This window comes from Scyliorhinus torazame, chromosome 16 (genome assembly GCF_047496885.1).
Source record: "Scyliorhinus torazame isolate Kashiwa2021f chromosome 16, sScyTor2.1, whole genome shotgun sequence".
Classification (NCBI taxonomy): domain Eukaryota; kingdom Metazoa; phylum Chordata; class Chondrichthyes; order Carcharhiniformes; family Scyliorhinidae; genus Scyliorhinus; species Scyliorhinus torazame.
In genome coordinates this window covers 120,129,023-120,146,975 of record NC_092722.1, presented here as the reverse complement: position 1 = coordinate 120,146,975, position 17,953 = coordinate 120,129,023, and the positions used below count along the sequence as shown (strand labels likewise).

The following is a 17,953-nucleotide window of genomic DNA, read 5'->3' as shown; positions in this document are numbered from 1 at the left end:
AATTTGGAACCAGGGCCCCTAGAAGCCATTTTTGGGGTGTCGGACTGGTCCGGGCTGCAGGTGGGTGCGGGGGCAGATGTTTTAGCCTTTGCCTCGCTAATTGCCCTGAGGCAGGTCCTATTGGGGTGGAGGTCAGCTTCTCTGCCCTGTGTCTTGGCTTGGCGGGGGGATCTACTGGAATTTCTGACTCCCGAGAAGGTGAGGTTTCAGCTGAGGGGGATGAAGGAGAGGTTCTACAACTCATGGGATGGGAACTGTTTTCTATGCACTTTCGAGAATTGGTTGCAATCGAATATTGGGGTGGGGGGGTGGGGGGGGGGGGGTGGTGGTGAAGGAGGGGGTTATTGTCGTTCTTGATTATACTGTTTACTGATTGATTGTTAATTTTCTTTTTTACTTGGAATGTACGGTCTAAATACTGAATGAGGTGCTGTTTCGGAGATTGGTTTTGATTTTGTTTTCTTTTGTTGTTTATTTGATGAAAATGTTGAAAATAAAAAGATTTTTTAAAAAAATCTTGCATGCATCCACTTGGACCTCCCTTTTCTCATCTGCAGTATTTACTGTGCCTCTTTATTTAGTGTCATCCACAAACCTGGATATGGAATTCTCTATTCTTTCATCCATGTCATTGATAAGAATGCTGAAAAGCTGATGCCCCAGTACAGATCCGTGGCAATACTGCGAATCACATGCTGCTAATCGGCCTGTTATTCCTACTCGCAACCTCCTACCTCCCAATCGATTTTCAGCCCGTGTCAAAAGGTTGCCTTCAATTCTGCACACTTCATTGTTGCTTATAAATCAGAGAAACTTCCAGAGGACACCAGTCAAGCATACTGCCAATGCTTATGCGATCAAATATAACACCAGCTTGTTCCCATTTTTTAATGTATCCTTTCCAAATGCTTAACCAATTTTGTTTTAAATGATGTTCTAGTCCCTGTCTCAATAACTGAACGTGATAAATCATTGTATGTTCTAATACTCCATCAGTGTGGAAACATCTCTACATTCTGATGTGCTCCAATAACAATCCAGGGTTATTGTCGGGCATCTGTGGAATGAATGTTTCACCCTTTATCCTGTTTGCTCCGGTTAAAATTTTGAAAGCCCCCCATTGTATGCCCCCCATCCCGCCGCCCCACTGCCCCCCCTCCCTCCCACCACCACCAATCCACCACTTAATCTGCTCTGTTCCATCGGAAAAGTCAAAGTCTTGTCAATCTTTAAAATTGTAACTGTTCTTTCCTCCTTTCATTCCAGTAATTCTTTATATAATCTCTTTAACTCTAGAATTGTTTTCATTGAGATACTGTGACCTGTTCAGTCTTTTATACAAATTTCATTCATTGCTATGCGTTTCGATACAATGTCTGTGTCTCAACCCAGAATCTCAGTTTCCCAATTGTTATGGACTTCTTGAGCTATTCCCCCAGCTTTCAATACGTATATCACCACACCTCTGGATCTTACTGTCTCTTCATTCTGTTAAGATTCTGACCATGTAGCGTATAGGTTTTCACTTCATGGTTGTGGCTAAAAAATGAAGTGATACCAGACACACATTTCCCTGCATCTGCCAAATCTATTAATCCATATCAGAGTCATAGAGGTCTACAGCACAGAAAAAAACCTTCATCCCAGCGCATCTGCATCAGTCAAAAACAACCACCTATTTTAATCCCATTTCCCAGTACTTGGCCCATAGCCTTGAGTGCCTTGGCATCACAAGAGCACATCTAAATACTTCTCAAATGTTATGAGGGTCTCTGCCTCCGCCACCCTTGCAGGCAGTGAGTTCCAGACTCCCACCACCCTCTGGGTGAAAAAGATTTCCCTCACAAACCTTTGAAATCTCCTGCCCCTTACCTTAAATCTATGCCCCCTGATAATTGATCCCTCCATCAAAGGGAGAAGTTAATTTCTGTCTACTCTATCTATGCCCGTCATAATTTTATACATCTCAATCATGCCCCCCTCCCCTTAATCTCCTATGCCCAAGGAAAACAACCCCAATCCATCCAATCTCTCTTCATAACTAAAACTCTCCAGCCCAGGAAATATCCTGGCAAATCTCCTCTGCACCCTTTCCAGTGCGATCACATCCCTCCGAGACTGTGGATTCCAGAACGGCACACAATGCTTTAGCAGTGGCCAAACAAAAGTTTTATACAGTTCCAGCATTAGCACCTTGCTCTTGAACTCTTTGCCTCAGCTAATAAAGGCAAGTATATCATATGCCTTCTTAACCACTATATTCACCTGCCCTGCTACCTTAAGGGACATGCACACCAAGATCCCTTTGATCCTTGGTGTTTCCCATGATCGTGCCCTTCATCATGTATTCCCCTGCCTTATTTATTCTACCCAAGTCCTCATGCATTCTTCCTCACAATTCTTAGACAGTTAAGTAAATGTAGCTAGCATTACGTATTTACCGGGGTAGGCAGGAATCATAGAATCCCTACATTGCAGAAGGAGGCCATTTGGCCCACCAAGTCAGCACTGGCCCTCCAAAAGAGCACCCTACCTAAGCCCAAACCCTTGTAACCCCATAACCCTACCTAACCTGTGGACACATAGCGAAATTTAGCATGACCAATCCATCTAATCTGCACATATTTGGGCTATGAGAGGAAACCAGAGCACCCGGAGAAAACCCCGTGCAGATACGGGGAGAAAGTGTAAACTCCACACAGTCACCCGAGGTTGGGATTGAACCCGGGCCCCTGGTGCTGTGAGGCAGCAGTACCACAATGCTGCTCTATTTGCAGGTCAAGATTGTTCCTCACCAGAAACCTTAGATTGTGCGGGGGGCAGTGAGGCACAGGAAATGTTGGGCAAAGGATTAGGGAAATGCATGGTTTTGCCACACAACAAATGTCACAAAAAATGTATTGGGGCATTTACAGGTCTGAGTAAGTGATATATACAGGCTGTGCTGAAATGGGATAAGCACGAGGATGTGGGATCTTTCTTTGCGGAACACTCTAACTACCTATGCCCCCTAATTCAATCAATCGGCAATAAATCATTCCCTTTTGATGCACAATCAATAATCCCAGAAGCGAGATTGGAGACAATTGAAGGCTTTAATACGCTAGACGTTTCCCCCAGCAGCGCAGGGGCAGAAGAAAGCTGCTGGGGCGGCACGGGCTCTTATACCCCGCCTTGCAGGGCGGAGCTAACGTACAAGCTTAACCAATGGGAACAAGTACATTTTTCACCAATGGTATTCCGGCATTACCAGGTACCGTAATCCTCCTAACACAGACTACTACATTCACCCCCTGTTAAAAAAGAGTCCAGCAGGGGTGGTGGCTTCGTATTACACGTGGTAAAAGTGGTAGAAGTTACAGTTATGAAGGTACCGTAATACCTCTGTACAGCGTTTTACTTCATTACATCTTAACTATTTGCAACAGTAATGTACATTTCAAAATGAAGCAATTAGTCGATCGGGGGCCCTGGTTGTCCTCTGCGATCGTCGTAGCTTTGGTGGTGATGCCGGTGGAGGTTCGGGCGTCTGTGACTCCGGGAGTGTGATTTCGGCTTCTGTGGCAGCTTCATCACCCCTGGACGGGGCCGGTGGAAGGACCGACTGACCTGGGAAGAGGGCAGCTGTGGAGTGCGCCGATGGGCGGGAGGGTGGGACTGGTGGGGGGGAGGTGGGGGGGGGGGAATCGAGTGGGCGCCAGGTCCCGTAGGGAGACTGTATACTGTCGGCCGTCGGGGTACGCCACGTAGGCGTACTGAGGGTTAGCGTGGAGGATTTGGACCCTCTCGACCAATGGTTCCGATTTGTGCGCCTGCACATGTTTTCGGAGCAGGACGGGTCTGGGAGCTTCCAGCCAGGTCGGGAGTGAGGTCCCAGAGGAGGACTTCCTGGAGAAGACAAGGAGACGTTTGTGAGGTGTTTGGTTGGTCTTGGTACAGAGCAGTGACCAGATGGAGTGGAGGGCATCCAGGAGGACTTCCTGCCAGCGGGAGACCGGGATATTCCTGGCCCGCAGGGCCAGTAGGACGGTCTTCCAGACCGTTCCGTTCTTCCTCTCTACCTGTCCGTTTCCCCGGGGGTTGTAACTGGTCGTCCTGCTCGAGGCAATGCCCTTGCTGAGCAGGAATTGACGCAGTTCGTCGCTCATAAAGGAGGACCCCCTATCACTGTGTATGTAGGCGGGGAAACCGAATAGCGTAAAGATACTATGGAGGACTTTTATGACGGTGGTTGCGGTCATGTCGGGGCAGGGGATGGCGAATGGGAACCAGGAGTACTCGTCAATCACGTTCAGGAAGTACGTGTTGCGGTCGGTGGAGAGGAGGGGGCCTTTGAAATCCATACTGAGGCGTTCAAAGGGACAGTAAGCCTTTATCAAGTGCACTTTCTCTGGCCTGTTGAAGTGCGGCTTGCACTCCGCGCAGATTTGGCAATTCCTGGTGGCTGTCCTGACCTCCTCGATGGAGTAGGGCAGGTTGCGGGTCTTGATGAAGTGGAAAAATCGAGTGACCCCCGGGTGGCAGAGGTCCTCGTGGAGGGCTCGGAGGCGGTCCACTTGTGCATTAGCACATGTACCACGGGATAGCGCATCAGGAGGCTCGTTTAGCTTCCTGGGACGATACAAGATCTCATAATTGTAGGTGGAGCGTTCGATCCTCCACCATAAGATCTTGTCGTTTTTTATCTTGCCCCGTTGTGCATTATCGAACATGAAAGCAACCGGCCGTTGGTCAGTGAGTAGAGTGAATCTCCTGCCGGCCAGGTAATGCCTCCAATGTCGCACAGCTTCTACTATGGCCTGGGCCTCCTTTTCGACTGAGGAATGGTGGATTTCAGAGGCGTGGAGAGTGCATGAGAAGAAGGCCACGGGTCTGCCCGCTTGGTTGAGGGTGGCCGCCAGAGCTACGTCGGATGCATCGCTCTCGACCTGGAAGGGGAGGGACTCGTCGATGGTGTGCATTGTGGCCTTTGCAATGTCTGCTTTGATGCGGCTGAAGGCTTGGCGGGCCTCTATCGACAGGGGAAAAACTGGATTGGATCAGTGGACGGGCCATGTCCGCATAGTTGGAGACCCACTGGGCATAGTAGGAAAAAAAACCTAGGCAGCGCTTCAGGGCCTTGGAGCAGTGTGGGAGGGGGAACTCCATAAGGGGGCGCATGCGTTCAGGGTCGGGGCCTATAACTCCATTACGCACTATGTAGCTGAGGATGGCTAGGCGGTCGGTGCTGAACAAGCATTTATCCTAGTTATGCATGAGGTTAAGGATTTTTGCGGTCTGGAGGAATTTTTGGAGGTCGGTGTCGTGGTCCTGCTGGTCATGGCCGCAGATGGTGACGTTATCGAATGTGGCCCGTAAACCGTACCGGTGAACCATTCGGTTCATCTCTCATTGGAAGACCGAGACCCCATTAGTGACACCGAAGGGAACCCTTAAGAAGTGGTAGAGCCGCCCATCTGCTTCGAAGGCAGTGTATTTGCGGTCACTAGTGCGGATGGGGAGCTGGTGGTAGGCGGACTTAATGTCCACCTTGGAGAAGACCTTGTATTGCGCAATCCTGTTGACCAGGTCGGATATGCGGGGAAGAGGGTCCGTGTCAAGCTGCATAAACCTGTTGATGGTCTCACTGTAGTCGATGACCATCCTTTGCTTCTCCCCGGTCTTTACAACCACTACTTGAGCTCTCCAGGGGCTGTTGCTAGCCTCAATGACACCTTCCCTCAGTAACCATTGGACCTCTGACCTAATAAAGATCTGGTCCTGGGCACTATACCGTCTGCTCCTGGTGGCGACTGGTTTGCAATCCGGGGTGAGGTTCGCAAACAGGGAAGGCGGATCGACCTTGAGGGTCGCGAGGCTGCAGACAGTGAGGGGGGTATAGGGCCGCCGAATTTGAAAGTTAGACTTTAGAGGTTGCACTGAAAGTCCAACCCTAGGAGTGTGGCCGCGCAGAGGTGGGGAAGGATGTGGAGTCGGTAGTTTTTGAACTCCCTTCCCTGGACCGTGAGTTTAGCTACACAAAACCCCTTTATCTCTACTGAGTGAGATCCGGAGGACAGGGAGATTTTTTGATTAACGGGGTGGACGGGGAGAGAACAGCGTCTTACCGTGCTCCCAGAGTCAATTAGGCAGGACGTTTCATGCCCATTGATAAGCACCGTCGTCGTAGCAGTCGAGAGTGTTCGGGGCCGAGACTGGTCCAGGGTCACTGAGGCTACTCGTGGCAGCAGTTGAATGTTCTCTTCGTGGGGTGTGTGGTCAGCCGAACTGGGGTCCTGGGAATCCATCCAAGATGGCGGCGCCCATCCATCGCACATGGCTGGGGGTGCACAAAATGGCGGTGCCCATCCATCGCACATGGCGTCCGTGGGACAAGATGGCGGTGCCCGGAGGCCGCACGTGGCCCTGGAGGAGGAAGATGGCGGCGCCCGCTGGCCGCACGGGGACCATGGAGAGGGTAGTGTTGGTGGTCCGTATTCGCCTCCGGAGACCGCAGCGACTGCCCGGGCCTGGCATATTGCCACGAAGTGACCCTTTTTGCCGCATCCCTTGCAGCTGGATGAACGGGCCGGACAGCGCTGTCGGGGGTGCTTGGCTTGCCCGCAAAAATAGCAACGGGGCCCCCCGGGGTTGCCAGGCCATCTCGCAGAACAAGCTTGTGGGGGGATGGGAGATGCCTCGGGGTCGGCCGCGGGAGGGTTCCACGCTGTTCAGGGGGCTGCTGCGCGGTCGGGGATGTAAGCACAGGTGTTTCGGGAGGCCACATCCAGGGAGCCGGCAAGGGCCCGTGCCTCCTTGAGGCCTAGTGTCTCTTTCTCCAGCAATCGCTGGCGGATTTGGGAGGACAGCATACCTGCAACGAAAGCGTCCCGGATCAAAAGTTCTGTGTTGTCGCTCGCTGAAACTTGCGGGCAGCTGCTGTTCCTCCCCAACAACAGGAGCGCACGGTAGAATTCTTCCAGTGATTTGTTGCCTCGTCGCTAATAGATGTCGGGCATAGACCTGGTTTACAGGGCGAATATAATGTCCTTTCAGCAGCTCCATTGCTGCATCGAAATTGTCCGCGTCCTCGATGAGGGTGTTGATTTCTGGGCTCACCCTCGAGTGCAGAACCTGTAGTTTCTGTTCTCCCATGAGTGTGTTTTCAGCCATTCCGAGATATCCGTTGAAGCACGCCAGCCAGTCCTTGAAGGTTACCGCTGAGTTTGCCACGTGGGGGCTGAGTTGCAGACACTCCGCCTTAATTCGGAGCTCCATTCTTTAAAAACTAGCGTATTAAATTGATGCACGATCAATAACCCCAGAAGCGACGTTTCCCCCAGCAGCGCAGGTACAGAAGAAAGCTGCTGGGGCGGCACGGGCTCTTATACCCCGCCTTGCAGGGTGGAGCTAACATACAAGCTTAACCAATGGGAACAAGTACATTCACCACCAATGGTATTCCGGCATTACCAGGTACCGTAATCCTCCTAACACAGACTACCACACCTTTACATCTGCATCCAAAACATGTTTTCGAGAAGAAAACACAATGAGAGCAGCTTCTTTATATACTCTGCTTACTAACTTCTGCCAATCAGAGTAACAATGCTGCTCTGTACCTTAATCAATCCTCTATCCAAGCAGCTGCAAACCTTTTTCAGCTGCCTGCCATATTGTTTTTCACAACAATTCTCTTTTACGGTACCTTATCATGTGCCTTCTGAAAGCCCAGGAAAAAAGAGATACGTTACATTCCCGTTATACACTCTGATTGCTTTGAATGGTTTAAGTAAACTAGTCCAGCAAAAGCTGTTCTTTATAATTCTGTGCTGACTCGTCTTGATTAGCCCATACCATTCCATATTTTCATCCAATATTATGGTCTCAAAATGACTTGATTCTTAGTGAGTTAATTTGCCCTATGGCTTCCTGGTATCCACTTCTCCATTCGTGAACTGGCTGTTAGCACTTTCCGCTACTGTTGGGGCAATTCCTTCTCACAAAGAGTTTTATGGTTTATAAAGAAAGTTATGATTCCTGCCTCTACTTTCTCCTTCCTAACCCCTCCCAATAATCCCTGGCAGCATTGCAGGTGTACCTACACCACATGGACTGCAGCGGTTTAAGAAGGCATCTCGCCACCGCCTTCCCAGGGGCAATTAGGGAGGGGCAATAAATGCTGGCCTAGCTAGCGAAGCCCACATTCCATGAATGAAAAAAAAAAAAAAAACACCAACTGGGTCAGAATTTGGTGGAGGGTAATTTTCCAGCCGATCTGAGCAGAGGGGTCTTCCGGTCCCGCTGATGGTGAACCCCATCATGGGTATCCCGGCGGCGTGGGGTAGATTCAATGGGAAATCCCACTGACAGCGGCAGAGGGAGAAGATCCTCCGACTCGCTAGTGGCCGAGAAACCCGCTGGGCGGGGTGCGCAGAAACCTGTCTCTTTGACTTCCTGTTCCAATAGTTTTTTTAAAAATAACTTAATTTTGAATCTTACTGTTCATTAGTGGCTGAGTTGCGGCCTTCTCAAGTAGCCATTTTATTCCACTTTCACACTCCCTTTAAAAATTGAGACAAAGTATATATCAGTACGTCATCTCAAGTACTAGATGGCTTCCTTTATCTTCTAATTGTCCCATCCCTTCTTTGCTGTCCTTTTACTTATTATATTCTTTAAAAGCCCTTGTGTTTTTCCTTTGTTGACCACTATTATATTCATCTGGTATCTCTTGGCTTTCCTAATCTCTCTCCACTTTGCTTCTTTATTGTGCTGCTTTTTACTCTAATCCTCCTGTTTATCCATGGATTCCCAGCTTTTGACAATCCACTTCACAGTTTGCTCGGAGTATTAAACCTGCACTATACCGATCTGCTTATTGAATACCTCCTACTGCTGGTTTGGTGTTTCTTCCAATAGTTATTCTGGGCAGAAGGCTCTTTCATCTCACTGCAATGAATTAATTTCCATTTCAGCAGATTTATCTTGGGATTCTCTTTTCCTTTATGTATTTCAAATGTGAATCTAGTTCTCCAGCGATCACCGTCGCTCCAGTGCTCCCTTGCTTCATTAGTAGCAAAACTAACATTCTTCTCAAATGTATGACATTGTGATTAAGATAATAATTTTGAATGTATTCTAAAAACCTTTCCTACTTTGCCCAAAATATTTTCTCCCAAAATAATACTACGACTTTCGTCATGTGTAAATTCTACACAGATGGATTCGATTTGAGCTGTACTATCAATTTAATACCTTACTTTCAATAGCCTTATCAATACCCTCAATTATCCAGGCAATCACACCCCTCTCTGTTCTTCTCTCTCACCCTTATTTTGTCAGAAGTTTAGTTCAGTCCTGTCTGGCTTCTGCCTAAGTTCCTATTAATGTTATAAAATCGTATCCCTCTATTCCAATGAGTGTGTCTTATTCTCTATTTCTAACACTTTCTCCACACATAATGAACATTCACATTGCTCAGTGCCTCTGCTTTCTCCTTATTCATCATGTTCCTTCTCAACTCTTTATCTGCAGTGCCAAGTTCATCTCTCCCATGTAAGACATTTGGGTTGACTGTTTCAGACTGTTTTACCCATTCACTCTACTTATTCTTAAACACTGCTGCAGAGGGTCTCCATGACATTCTCTTTCGTATTAGTTTAAACTCTCACCCACAGCTCCCTGTATTCCCGGTACTAGGCCATTGCTGCTCTTTTTGTTCAGGTAGAATCTGCACCTTTTTCTCTTGCCCTCCTGTACCAAATGTGTCCACAGATTTGAAACCCTTGCTCCCAGCTTCCCTCCTAAATCTTTTCCATCCATGCATTCAGCTGAGCCTCAGAACAGCCAGCAATCCAGTTTTAAATGAGTCGCCCAGAGTTTTGGAATGACAAAATTTCCCTATTGTTTTGGGGGAAAAAAGTGGCAGAAGATTTCCATTCTCAGCTTTTGAACTTAATAAACGCTATAACATACATATGCTCATGCCTGCGTGAATGGACATATTTCTCACAAGAGTGCATTGCTTTTAAAATAAAAATGTCATGCACGTTAGACTCAACCCAGCTAGCAACTCCTTTGATAATTTCCAAGCTCAATTCATGTCGGATTCTCCCAGCTGTCGGAGATACATTGGTTGTGTTGAATTGAAAATTGTATCAAGGATGGTGAAGAAAACTGTTTCTTCCACTTTAGCACCTCAAACTGTTATACCGCCATCTCATGCATGTAGCACCTTTTGAAACTCAATCAGTAATGGACAAAAACGTTACTATTATCCGATACGGATTTCTCTTGAGCTTCTAAAAGCATGGAAACCTTACAAATTAAATTTCTTTCAACCTTGATTAAAACATTCTGTAAATGCCAGGCTTGCTACACTTGTCAGGAACGAAGGTGACAGAATCAATTTTTGCACTAGCTCTGACAACCACCAGATGAACATTAAATACTAATAATATGAAAGGCCCATCTGTATAATTCTGATGTGACTAAAAGGAAAATGCCATGTGATTTTCATGCTGTAAACACTTGTTTTTGTTAATGTGTAGATGGGATATGCCAATCCAGAGCAGACCGCTGCAGGGCTCCATAATCGTCTATACAGTCGAGCTTTTATTGTGGCAGACCCTAGCAATTCAAAGAGAGTTGTGTTTGTCAGTGCTGACATTGGAATGGTATCACAAAAGCTCAGATTAGAGGTAAGCAGAACTCTTGTCGCCATCTTGGCTGAAGTATCTCCCGCCTCCTTTCAACCTATGCTGATGCTCAGCAGCCTGACCAATTGGACTTAAATGATCAGTGGGCCCTTCAGAGGAAAGCAAGCAAACCTTTCAATTGTTCCATTTCTGTAGTGCCAGGGGGAGCAGAAGTGTCCGAAAAAATATTGCAGGCTGTTTCTGGCCTGGGCTCTTACTCCTTTGACCCTAACTTCATCCTCGTCCAGGACCTAGTCCCCAGGCCAACTCAATGATGGATCGGACCTCCAAAACAAAATTCCTCAGGCCAGCACTGGCAAGCTGCATTAATTGGGACACACAAGTGGTGTCCATAACTTGCTGGTATAGGACAGATCAGGCCCCAGGCTATTGTCTAACAGCTCCATATTTAAAAATAAATGAATTTATGGGATGTGGGCATTGCTGGCTAGGCCAGTGTTTGTTGCCCATGCCAAATTGCCCTTACCATATTGTGCCACCTCTTTTGTGCTGGAACCCGGAATTAACTGAATTTCTCCCCCCATCGTTTCTGCAAGTTCAAGTGTGGCAATGTTTTTTCTAATCTTCATGGAATATTTCCCTGTTTCTAGGATTGATACTGTAAAAGCGTCACATATTTTCATCTTCCCATGAGGATAGAATAATCAGCTTAATCTTTTCACTCTAGTTCTTGCATGAACTGATATTAGCCTTGGACATTGGATTTTAAATGTGTTCAAGAATTTCCTTCTCTTTTCTTCAGAGCGATTATTGACGTTTTTCTGCTGAAGTATATGAAAGTAATGTTTATTTTGTCACTCTCTGAACATTGACTGTCATGGGACATAATATTGTGCTTTTGCTGCAATCTTTGCAACTCTGCCTGCATTGTACATTTCCATTTTATTCTAGACATTTTGCGTTTGTTAATGTATGTATTTCGTCATTTCCCTCTATTAGTTTTGTATTACATAATGCAATGTCACATGATATCCTGATCAATGTACTTTCTGCTTTATCTGTTCCATTGATCCCTTATTTATAAAATTACAGCATTAAATATAATCACAGAAATTAGTAATCATGTTCTCCATGATCTTATTTTGCCTTTTTGTTCAAAAGTATATTACCAACAGGTTAATCAATATAATTTCTTTGAGCTAGTTATGTTATATCTAATATGAATACTATTGTCTATTTTAGGTTCTAAAAAGACTGAAGAGCAAATACAGGGATCTGTACAGGCAAGACAATGTTGTCTTGAGTGGTACTCATACCCACTCTGGCCCAGCAGGCTACTTTCAGTACACACTCTGCCTGGTCACAAGTAAAGGCTACATTAAGCCTTCAGTCAATGCCTTAATCAATGGCATAATGAAGGTTAGACATTCTCTTTTGTACTTCAGTATGGATCAATGGTTATATTTAAGTTGTACAAATACTAACATTAAATAATGGATGTTGATTAAGTTAGTAAAACGTGGATGTACAGTATAAAAGAGTCAATTCCCCGATGGCATTACTCATAGATAGAAGAAGAACAGTCCAAGATGCATCACAACCAATTAATTACTGTTCTGGCAGCAATTTTGTATCAGCATGTCCCACAAACAGCAAATGAATAATTCATCTTATAATTTGTTTTTCATGCTGTTAGTTGAAGGGAGAATGTGAACCAGGACATGAGAAGACCACCCTGCTCTGCTTCAGAGTATCCAGCTGGACAGGCAGACAGGCCATCACATTTACAGACCATTCAAATGATGGCCTATCAGAAAATGCACTGCTCTCTCGCATTGCAGTGTTCTTCTAGATGATGTGGACAAGTTTGTCACGCTACTCGAAGTCAAGTCAGCTGATGCTACTTAAAGCCTGCTGGCCTATCGTAAAGGGCCTCTGCCGGAGGTCCCCAAGTTTACAGATGCCAGTCAGCAGCTAATTCGATTCGCTCCACGCGAATAAACTGTTACAGACCTGGTCAGAGAACCAGTTCGCAGCCTTTCAAACCAATAGTTCACTTCACAGGTCTGGCTACTACCTACAGACTTTTAAATAGAAGTGCCTTTCACAGGTCTGGCTGAGAGCCCCTTAAATCACCTGGCAGAGAGAGTTGAGAGAGAGTACCTTAAAGCTGCTTCATGCCTGGATCTTTTAGAACTGACAAAATGGGGCTTCTCCTATTCCAGAAGTTTCTTAGAAGCTCCCCAAATGAGAATCTGCCAAGGCCTGGATTTTAAACGAGCCAATTGGCTGCTTGCCAAGTCCATCAACATGACATCACAGGCTATGTCACAGGGCATAGTGAATTTGGGGGGGAATCTGCCCGATCAGTCCACATAGCAGCTTGCAGAGGGGGATGAGGGGGGGAGGGTTCAGTCCAAAACGAAAAGTCTGTGATTTTAAAACCAGCCAGTAGGACAGGCATTAAACAAGAAACATGAAACAGACCAGGATTTTGCAAGTTCTTTACAACGTAGAAGGTCCCATGGCAGTATTGAAAGAAAAGCAGAGTATCTTCTCTGGTATTGAATATTTATCCCTCAACTAACATCATTAAAAAAAAAGAATAACAGATTATTGTGGCATTTGTGGGAGGAGCTTTTTGCATTTAAATTGGGTGCTGCGTTTCTGACATTGCAACAGTGACTACACTTCAAATGTTCATCATTGACCGTAAAGTGTTTTGGAACATCTAAAAGGTTATGAAAAGCTCCAGAAAATTCAAAGTGCTTTATTTTTCTTTCTTTTTTAACCTCTCTTCTGAATCTTTGCAGTAGTTTGTCACTGACCATTTATGGCATCACCTTTCGGCATATCTCTGATATTTAATAGACTACCCAATTATTGCAACACCTGATTAGAAATAATTCTGAAAGAGATGACAGCACACAGGAAATTTAAATATACACAGCTCAAACTTGGAAAGCTGTCAATCAAACATATCGGCAAACGTGACACAAAATGCCTGTATTTCACTTGAAGGCATAACCTCTTAAGATGCTTGACCACACACGCAAGAATTATATCTGTAGCTATTGAGCGGAATCTTACCAGAAAATGGCAAAGTCTCTGTTCTGGTGAGAAAAATGATACGAATCCTGCCAGTGGCATCGACAGAAAAACTTACAGAAATTTGACTCTCTCAAGCAAAAGTTTCTTTCTTCATATAGAGGCCACTTTTGTTGGCCTCCTGCTGATTCGCTCTCGCTGGGGAAACTTAATCACTGGGGAGCTCCATTTAAACGCCTCCCCAGCACTTGTTCCACATCCAACCAAGGGGATGGCAGCTAAAAAGCCTGCTCCAAGATTCTGGGAGGGAGCACTGACCAGAGCTGCATGGAATCCAGCAGAGGTAGGACCTCCTGTACCCGTGTTTCTGCTGGTGTCCCTCCAGCAAGGTGACCACCCCTGCCTGGGAGGCTGTGGATGCTTTAGTAAGTGGTAGCTCCCTCCAGAAGAGGACAGGGCAACAGTGCTGAAGAAAAATTAATGACCTTCTTCGTGGGGCCGGGGTAAGTCTAGCTGTCTTGCTGCAGGACCTGTGGTCTCACGCAGAACCCCCTTGCCCACTGCTCGCACCTCTAAGGTGATCTCCCACCCAGCCACCTTGTAGGTTTTCCACCTGTCACGAGGCCCCCTTTCCCGCGCCCCCAATTCCCATGCTGCCCCCAGTCTCTACTCTGTTCCTCACATCCCTGCTCCCACTCCAATCCCATGCATGCTACTCCTCAACCACCTGAACTGGCAGGACCCCTGCCAACAATCTCCTCACCTGTCTTTCCGCAGGACAAAATCGAGCACAACTGGCATGTTAGGGCACAGCCACCCGGAGTGATGGAGAGTTCCGCAGCCTCACCCCAAATGAGGAAAGAGCTGGCCGGGCAGGAGGAAGACCGAGCCTGTGTGGGTGGCGGCGAGCAAAAGTGGGAAGCCTAAGGATAGACAGCTATTTATCAAGGGTCACATGAGTAAACATCTCGCATAATTTATCCCCAGTGATGCTCTAATGCCATCTCCCTTCCCTTGCAGGACAATGAAACGAGCAGTCCGGGGTACAACCGGGACACTCCCTGGGTACCACTGATCCACTGACATCGCCATTGAGGAGGCATTACATCTGTCACCCTTACCCTCCACCAGCACAGATATTCACACCTCGGTGGGATTAAGTATTAGGCAGGCTTCTGGTTCACTCACTGGCGAGCACCTCACAGTTAATGATCCACAGCAGGCAGAAGCAGCAACGTCCCAGGGATCTGGCACCCAGAGGTATGCCAGAGCCCAGGACACTGCTGAACACTGGTCAATGACATGCCCCTGGGTATGGTCTTCCCAAAGCTGTTGGAACTACAAAGGCAGAGACACGAGAATCAGGAAGGATAACTTCCTCGGACTCACAGGGCCACCTGGAGGAGTCCCGTCGTCTTCTGTCTGAGGAGATGGTGCCCTCACACCAACATAATAAGGCCAATACTGCGAGGGTGACATCTGCAGTGGAGATCTTGGTGCAGGACATGCACTCAATGGCGGGGGATGTCTGCTCCATGGCTCAGCTCATGATCTCCATGGCTGAGGACATTAGTTCCATGTGCAGGGCTTTAACAGCATAGTGGAGGCACTGGTGAGAATCCATGAGTGTCAGTGCCAGAGAACAGCGGGTCTTCTGAATCTCACTTCAGTTGCCCTGGGCAGTCCGAGGAGGGATGCTGTCACCCCTTCCTCACCAGTGGGTGACACCCGAAGGGAAGAGGATCAGCAGGGGCGCAACCCAGGCCCTCCCCTCCAGGGGGCCCTGGGGATGTCCAGCCTATCTGACACCTCCTTCCCTGTGAGTGACAAACCTCCAGCCCACACACCATGGAGGGTAGCACTGCTACGCCCGTGCAGCCCAAAGGTAGGCCCCGACATTCAAAGGCCAGCGCCCCAGGGGATGCTTTCCAAGGTGATCTCAGTCAACTGGTTGTGGAAGGCAGCAGACTGCCTCACCCTCAGCTGTGGATCCTGGGGATACACCTAGATGTAGTGGGAGGGTGAAGAAGATTAAGAAACTGTAATCACCACCCGCCCCCCCTCCCCACTAGCATCAACGCTCAGTCCTTTTGTTGCTGCCACTCTTCTCTAGTGATGAGGATGGCATGGGCTGAGAGAGGCTGACCTACCGTGGAGATTAGTTGGAGGAACACGAAGGGGGCTGAAGCAGCTGAGAGCTCATCCTGTGTCTCTGAACCCCATGATAAGCCCATTGATTGACAGGGTGCATTCTCTGTCAGGCAGGAGTCACACATGTCGCTGAGCATGAGTGGAACATCACTCTGTCCTCAATGCAGACCATCATCATGCTTCTGCAGAGCCGAATGGCTTTACCACCCTGCCCATGAACCTGGAACCACGAAAACCTACCGCTGGCAACACAGTTAAGATGAGAATTCACTCCCCACAGTGGGACAGCTCCTCACTCCCTTGCCCTGGTTGCCCCCAAACTGAGAGGCTATGAGGCCATCCCTAGCTCGTCGGTCTATGGCCATGGCCCGAGGTCCTTCCTCCTCCTCCTCTGTGGTAGCGCCTCGCTGTCCTCCTTGACCGCCTCCTCATCCCAGGAGATGTCACGCTCCTCCGTCTCCTCCTGCTTCAGCTGGTTTGCCCTTTGTAGCACCAAGTTGTGGAGAGCACAGCAAATCACAATAATGAGCACCCTCCGGGAGCTGTACTGGAGTGCACCCTCCCGAATGGTCCAAGCACCGGAACCACATCTTCAGCTGTCCAATCACCTGCTCGACCAATGCGTGCACTGATGCATGAGTCTCCGCACATGTGGCATCATGTGGCACAGTGGCATCATTAGCCATCTCCTGAGTGGATAACTCCTGTCACCGAGGAGCAATTCCTCCACCCACTGTTCTCCCTCAAAACCATCTTGGACCTGTGAGCATCCCAAAATGTAACTGTCATGGACACTCTCTGGAAACAGGCACACACTTGTATTATGCTCATCATGTGGTCACAAACCAGCTGGACATTGAGGGTGAAATCCTTTGTGTTTCGTGAATGGTGCCACATGAAGCCATGGAGACTGCAGGGCCATGTGGGTAAAGTCTATCACACCCTGCACCTTGAGCATGCCTGCTAAGTGGGTGAAGTGCATAGCCCTGGCATCCTGGCTCTCCTGGTCCCAGTCCAAATTAATATTGTTATGGGCGAGGTGATTTCAGAACCCCAAAATGATCCAGAGATAGTCTTTCATGGCAGAGACCACAGCAGATCCAGCTCACTGCAAAAACACAGACACACACCAGCTCTTTTTAAAACTGAGACTAAAAACCTGCAAAACTAAACTGCAAAATGGCTGACCTGACCTCAGCCCACTCTCTGACATCACTGTTTTCTTAAAGGTACGTTGCGTAAACATCCAGTTCTTAAAGGCACCTCCCCCAAGATGGTTTCATTTTTCACTTTTGCACCATCCACTAAGAAATGTACACAGTAAAAATACTTTGCTTTGCTCTTGGTTTCTTTTTCTCTGTGTTTTTCTCTTTCGGGCCGGTGAGGGTGGTTGGGGTGGGTTGGGCACTGTTTTAACATAGAACAGTGCAGAAGGAGGCCATTCGGCCCCCTGAGTCTGCACCGGCTCTTGGAAAGAGCACCCGACCCAAACGCAACACCTCCACCCAACACCAAGGGCAATTTTGGACACTAAGGGCAATTTATCATGGCCAATCCACCTACCCTGCACAGCTTTGGACTGTGGGAGGAAACCGGAGCACCCGGAGGAAACCCACGCAGACACGGGGAGGACATGCAGACTCCACACAGACAGTGACCCAAGCCGGAATCGAACCTGGGACCCTGGAGCTGTGAAGCAATTGTGCTATCCACAATGCTACCGTGCTGCCCTTAAGAACAAATAAATCTACACTATATCATTTTACCGTAATCCATGTACCTATCCAATAGCTGCTTGAAGGTCCCTAATGTTTCCGACTCAACTACTTCCACAGGCAGTGCATTCCATGCCCCCACTACTCTCTGGGTAAAGAACCTACCTCTGATATCCCTCCTATATCTTCCACCTTTCACCTTAAATTTATGTCCCCTTGTAATGGTTTATTCCACCCGGGGAAAAAGTCTCTGACTGTCTACTCTATCTATTCCCCTGATCATCTTATAAACCTCTATCAAGTCGCCCCTCATCCTTCTCCGTTCTAATGAGAAAAGGCCTAGCACCCTCAACCTTTCCTCGTAACACTTACTCTCCATTCCAGGTAACATCCTAGTAA

At 47.7% G+C, this 17,953-nt stretch overlaps 1 protein-coding gene across 1 annotated transcript in view; it reads left to right on the top strand.

Moving 5' to 3' along the window:
- Window positions 1-17,953, top strand: part of asah2 (N-acylsphingosine amidohydrolase 2) — a 203,646-nt gene that overhangs the window by 33,692 nt on the left and 152,001 nt on the right. Inside the window, exons 4-5 of the mRNA XM_072478944.1 lie at window positions 10,533-10,682; window positions 11,883-12,059. Of these exons, the coding sequence (XP_072335045.1) occupies window positions 10,533-10,682; window positions 11,883-12,059 (327 nt within the window). The remainder of the gene's footprint in view (window positions 1-10,532; window positions 10,683-11,882; window positions 12,060-17,953) is intronic.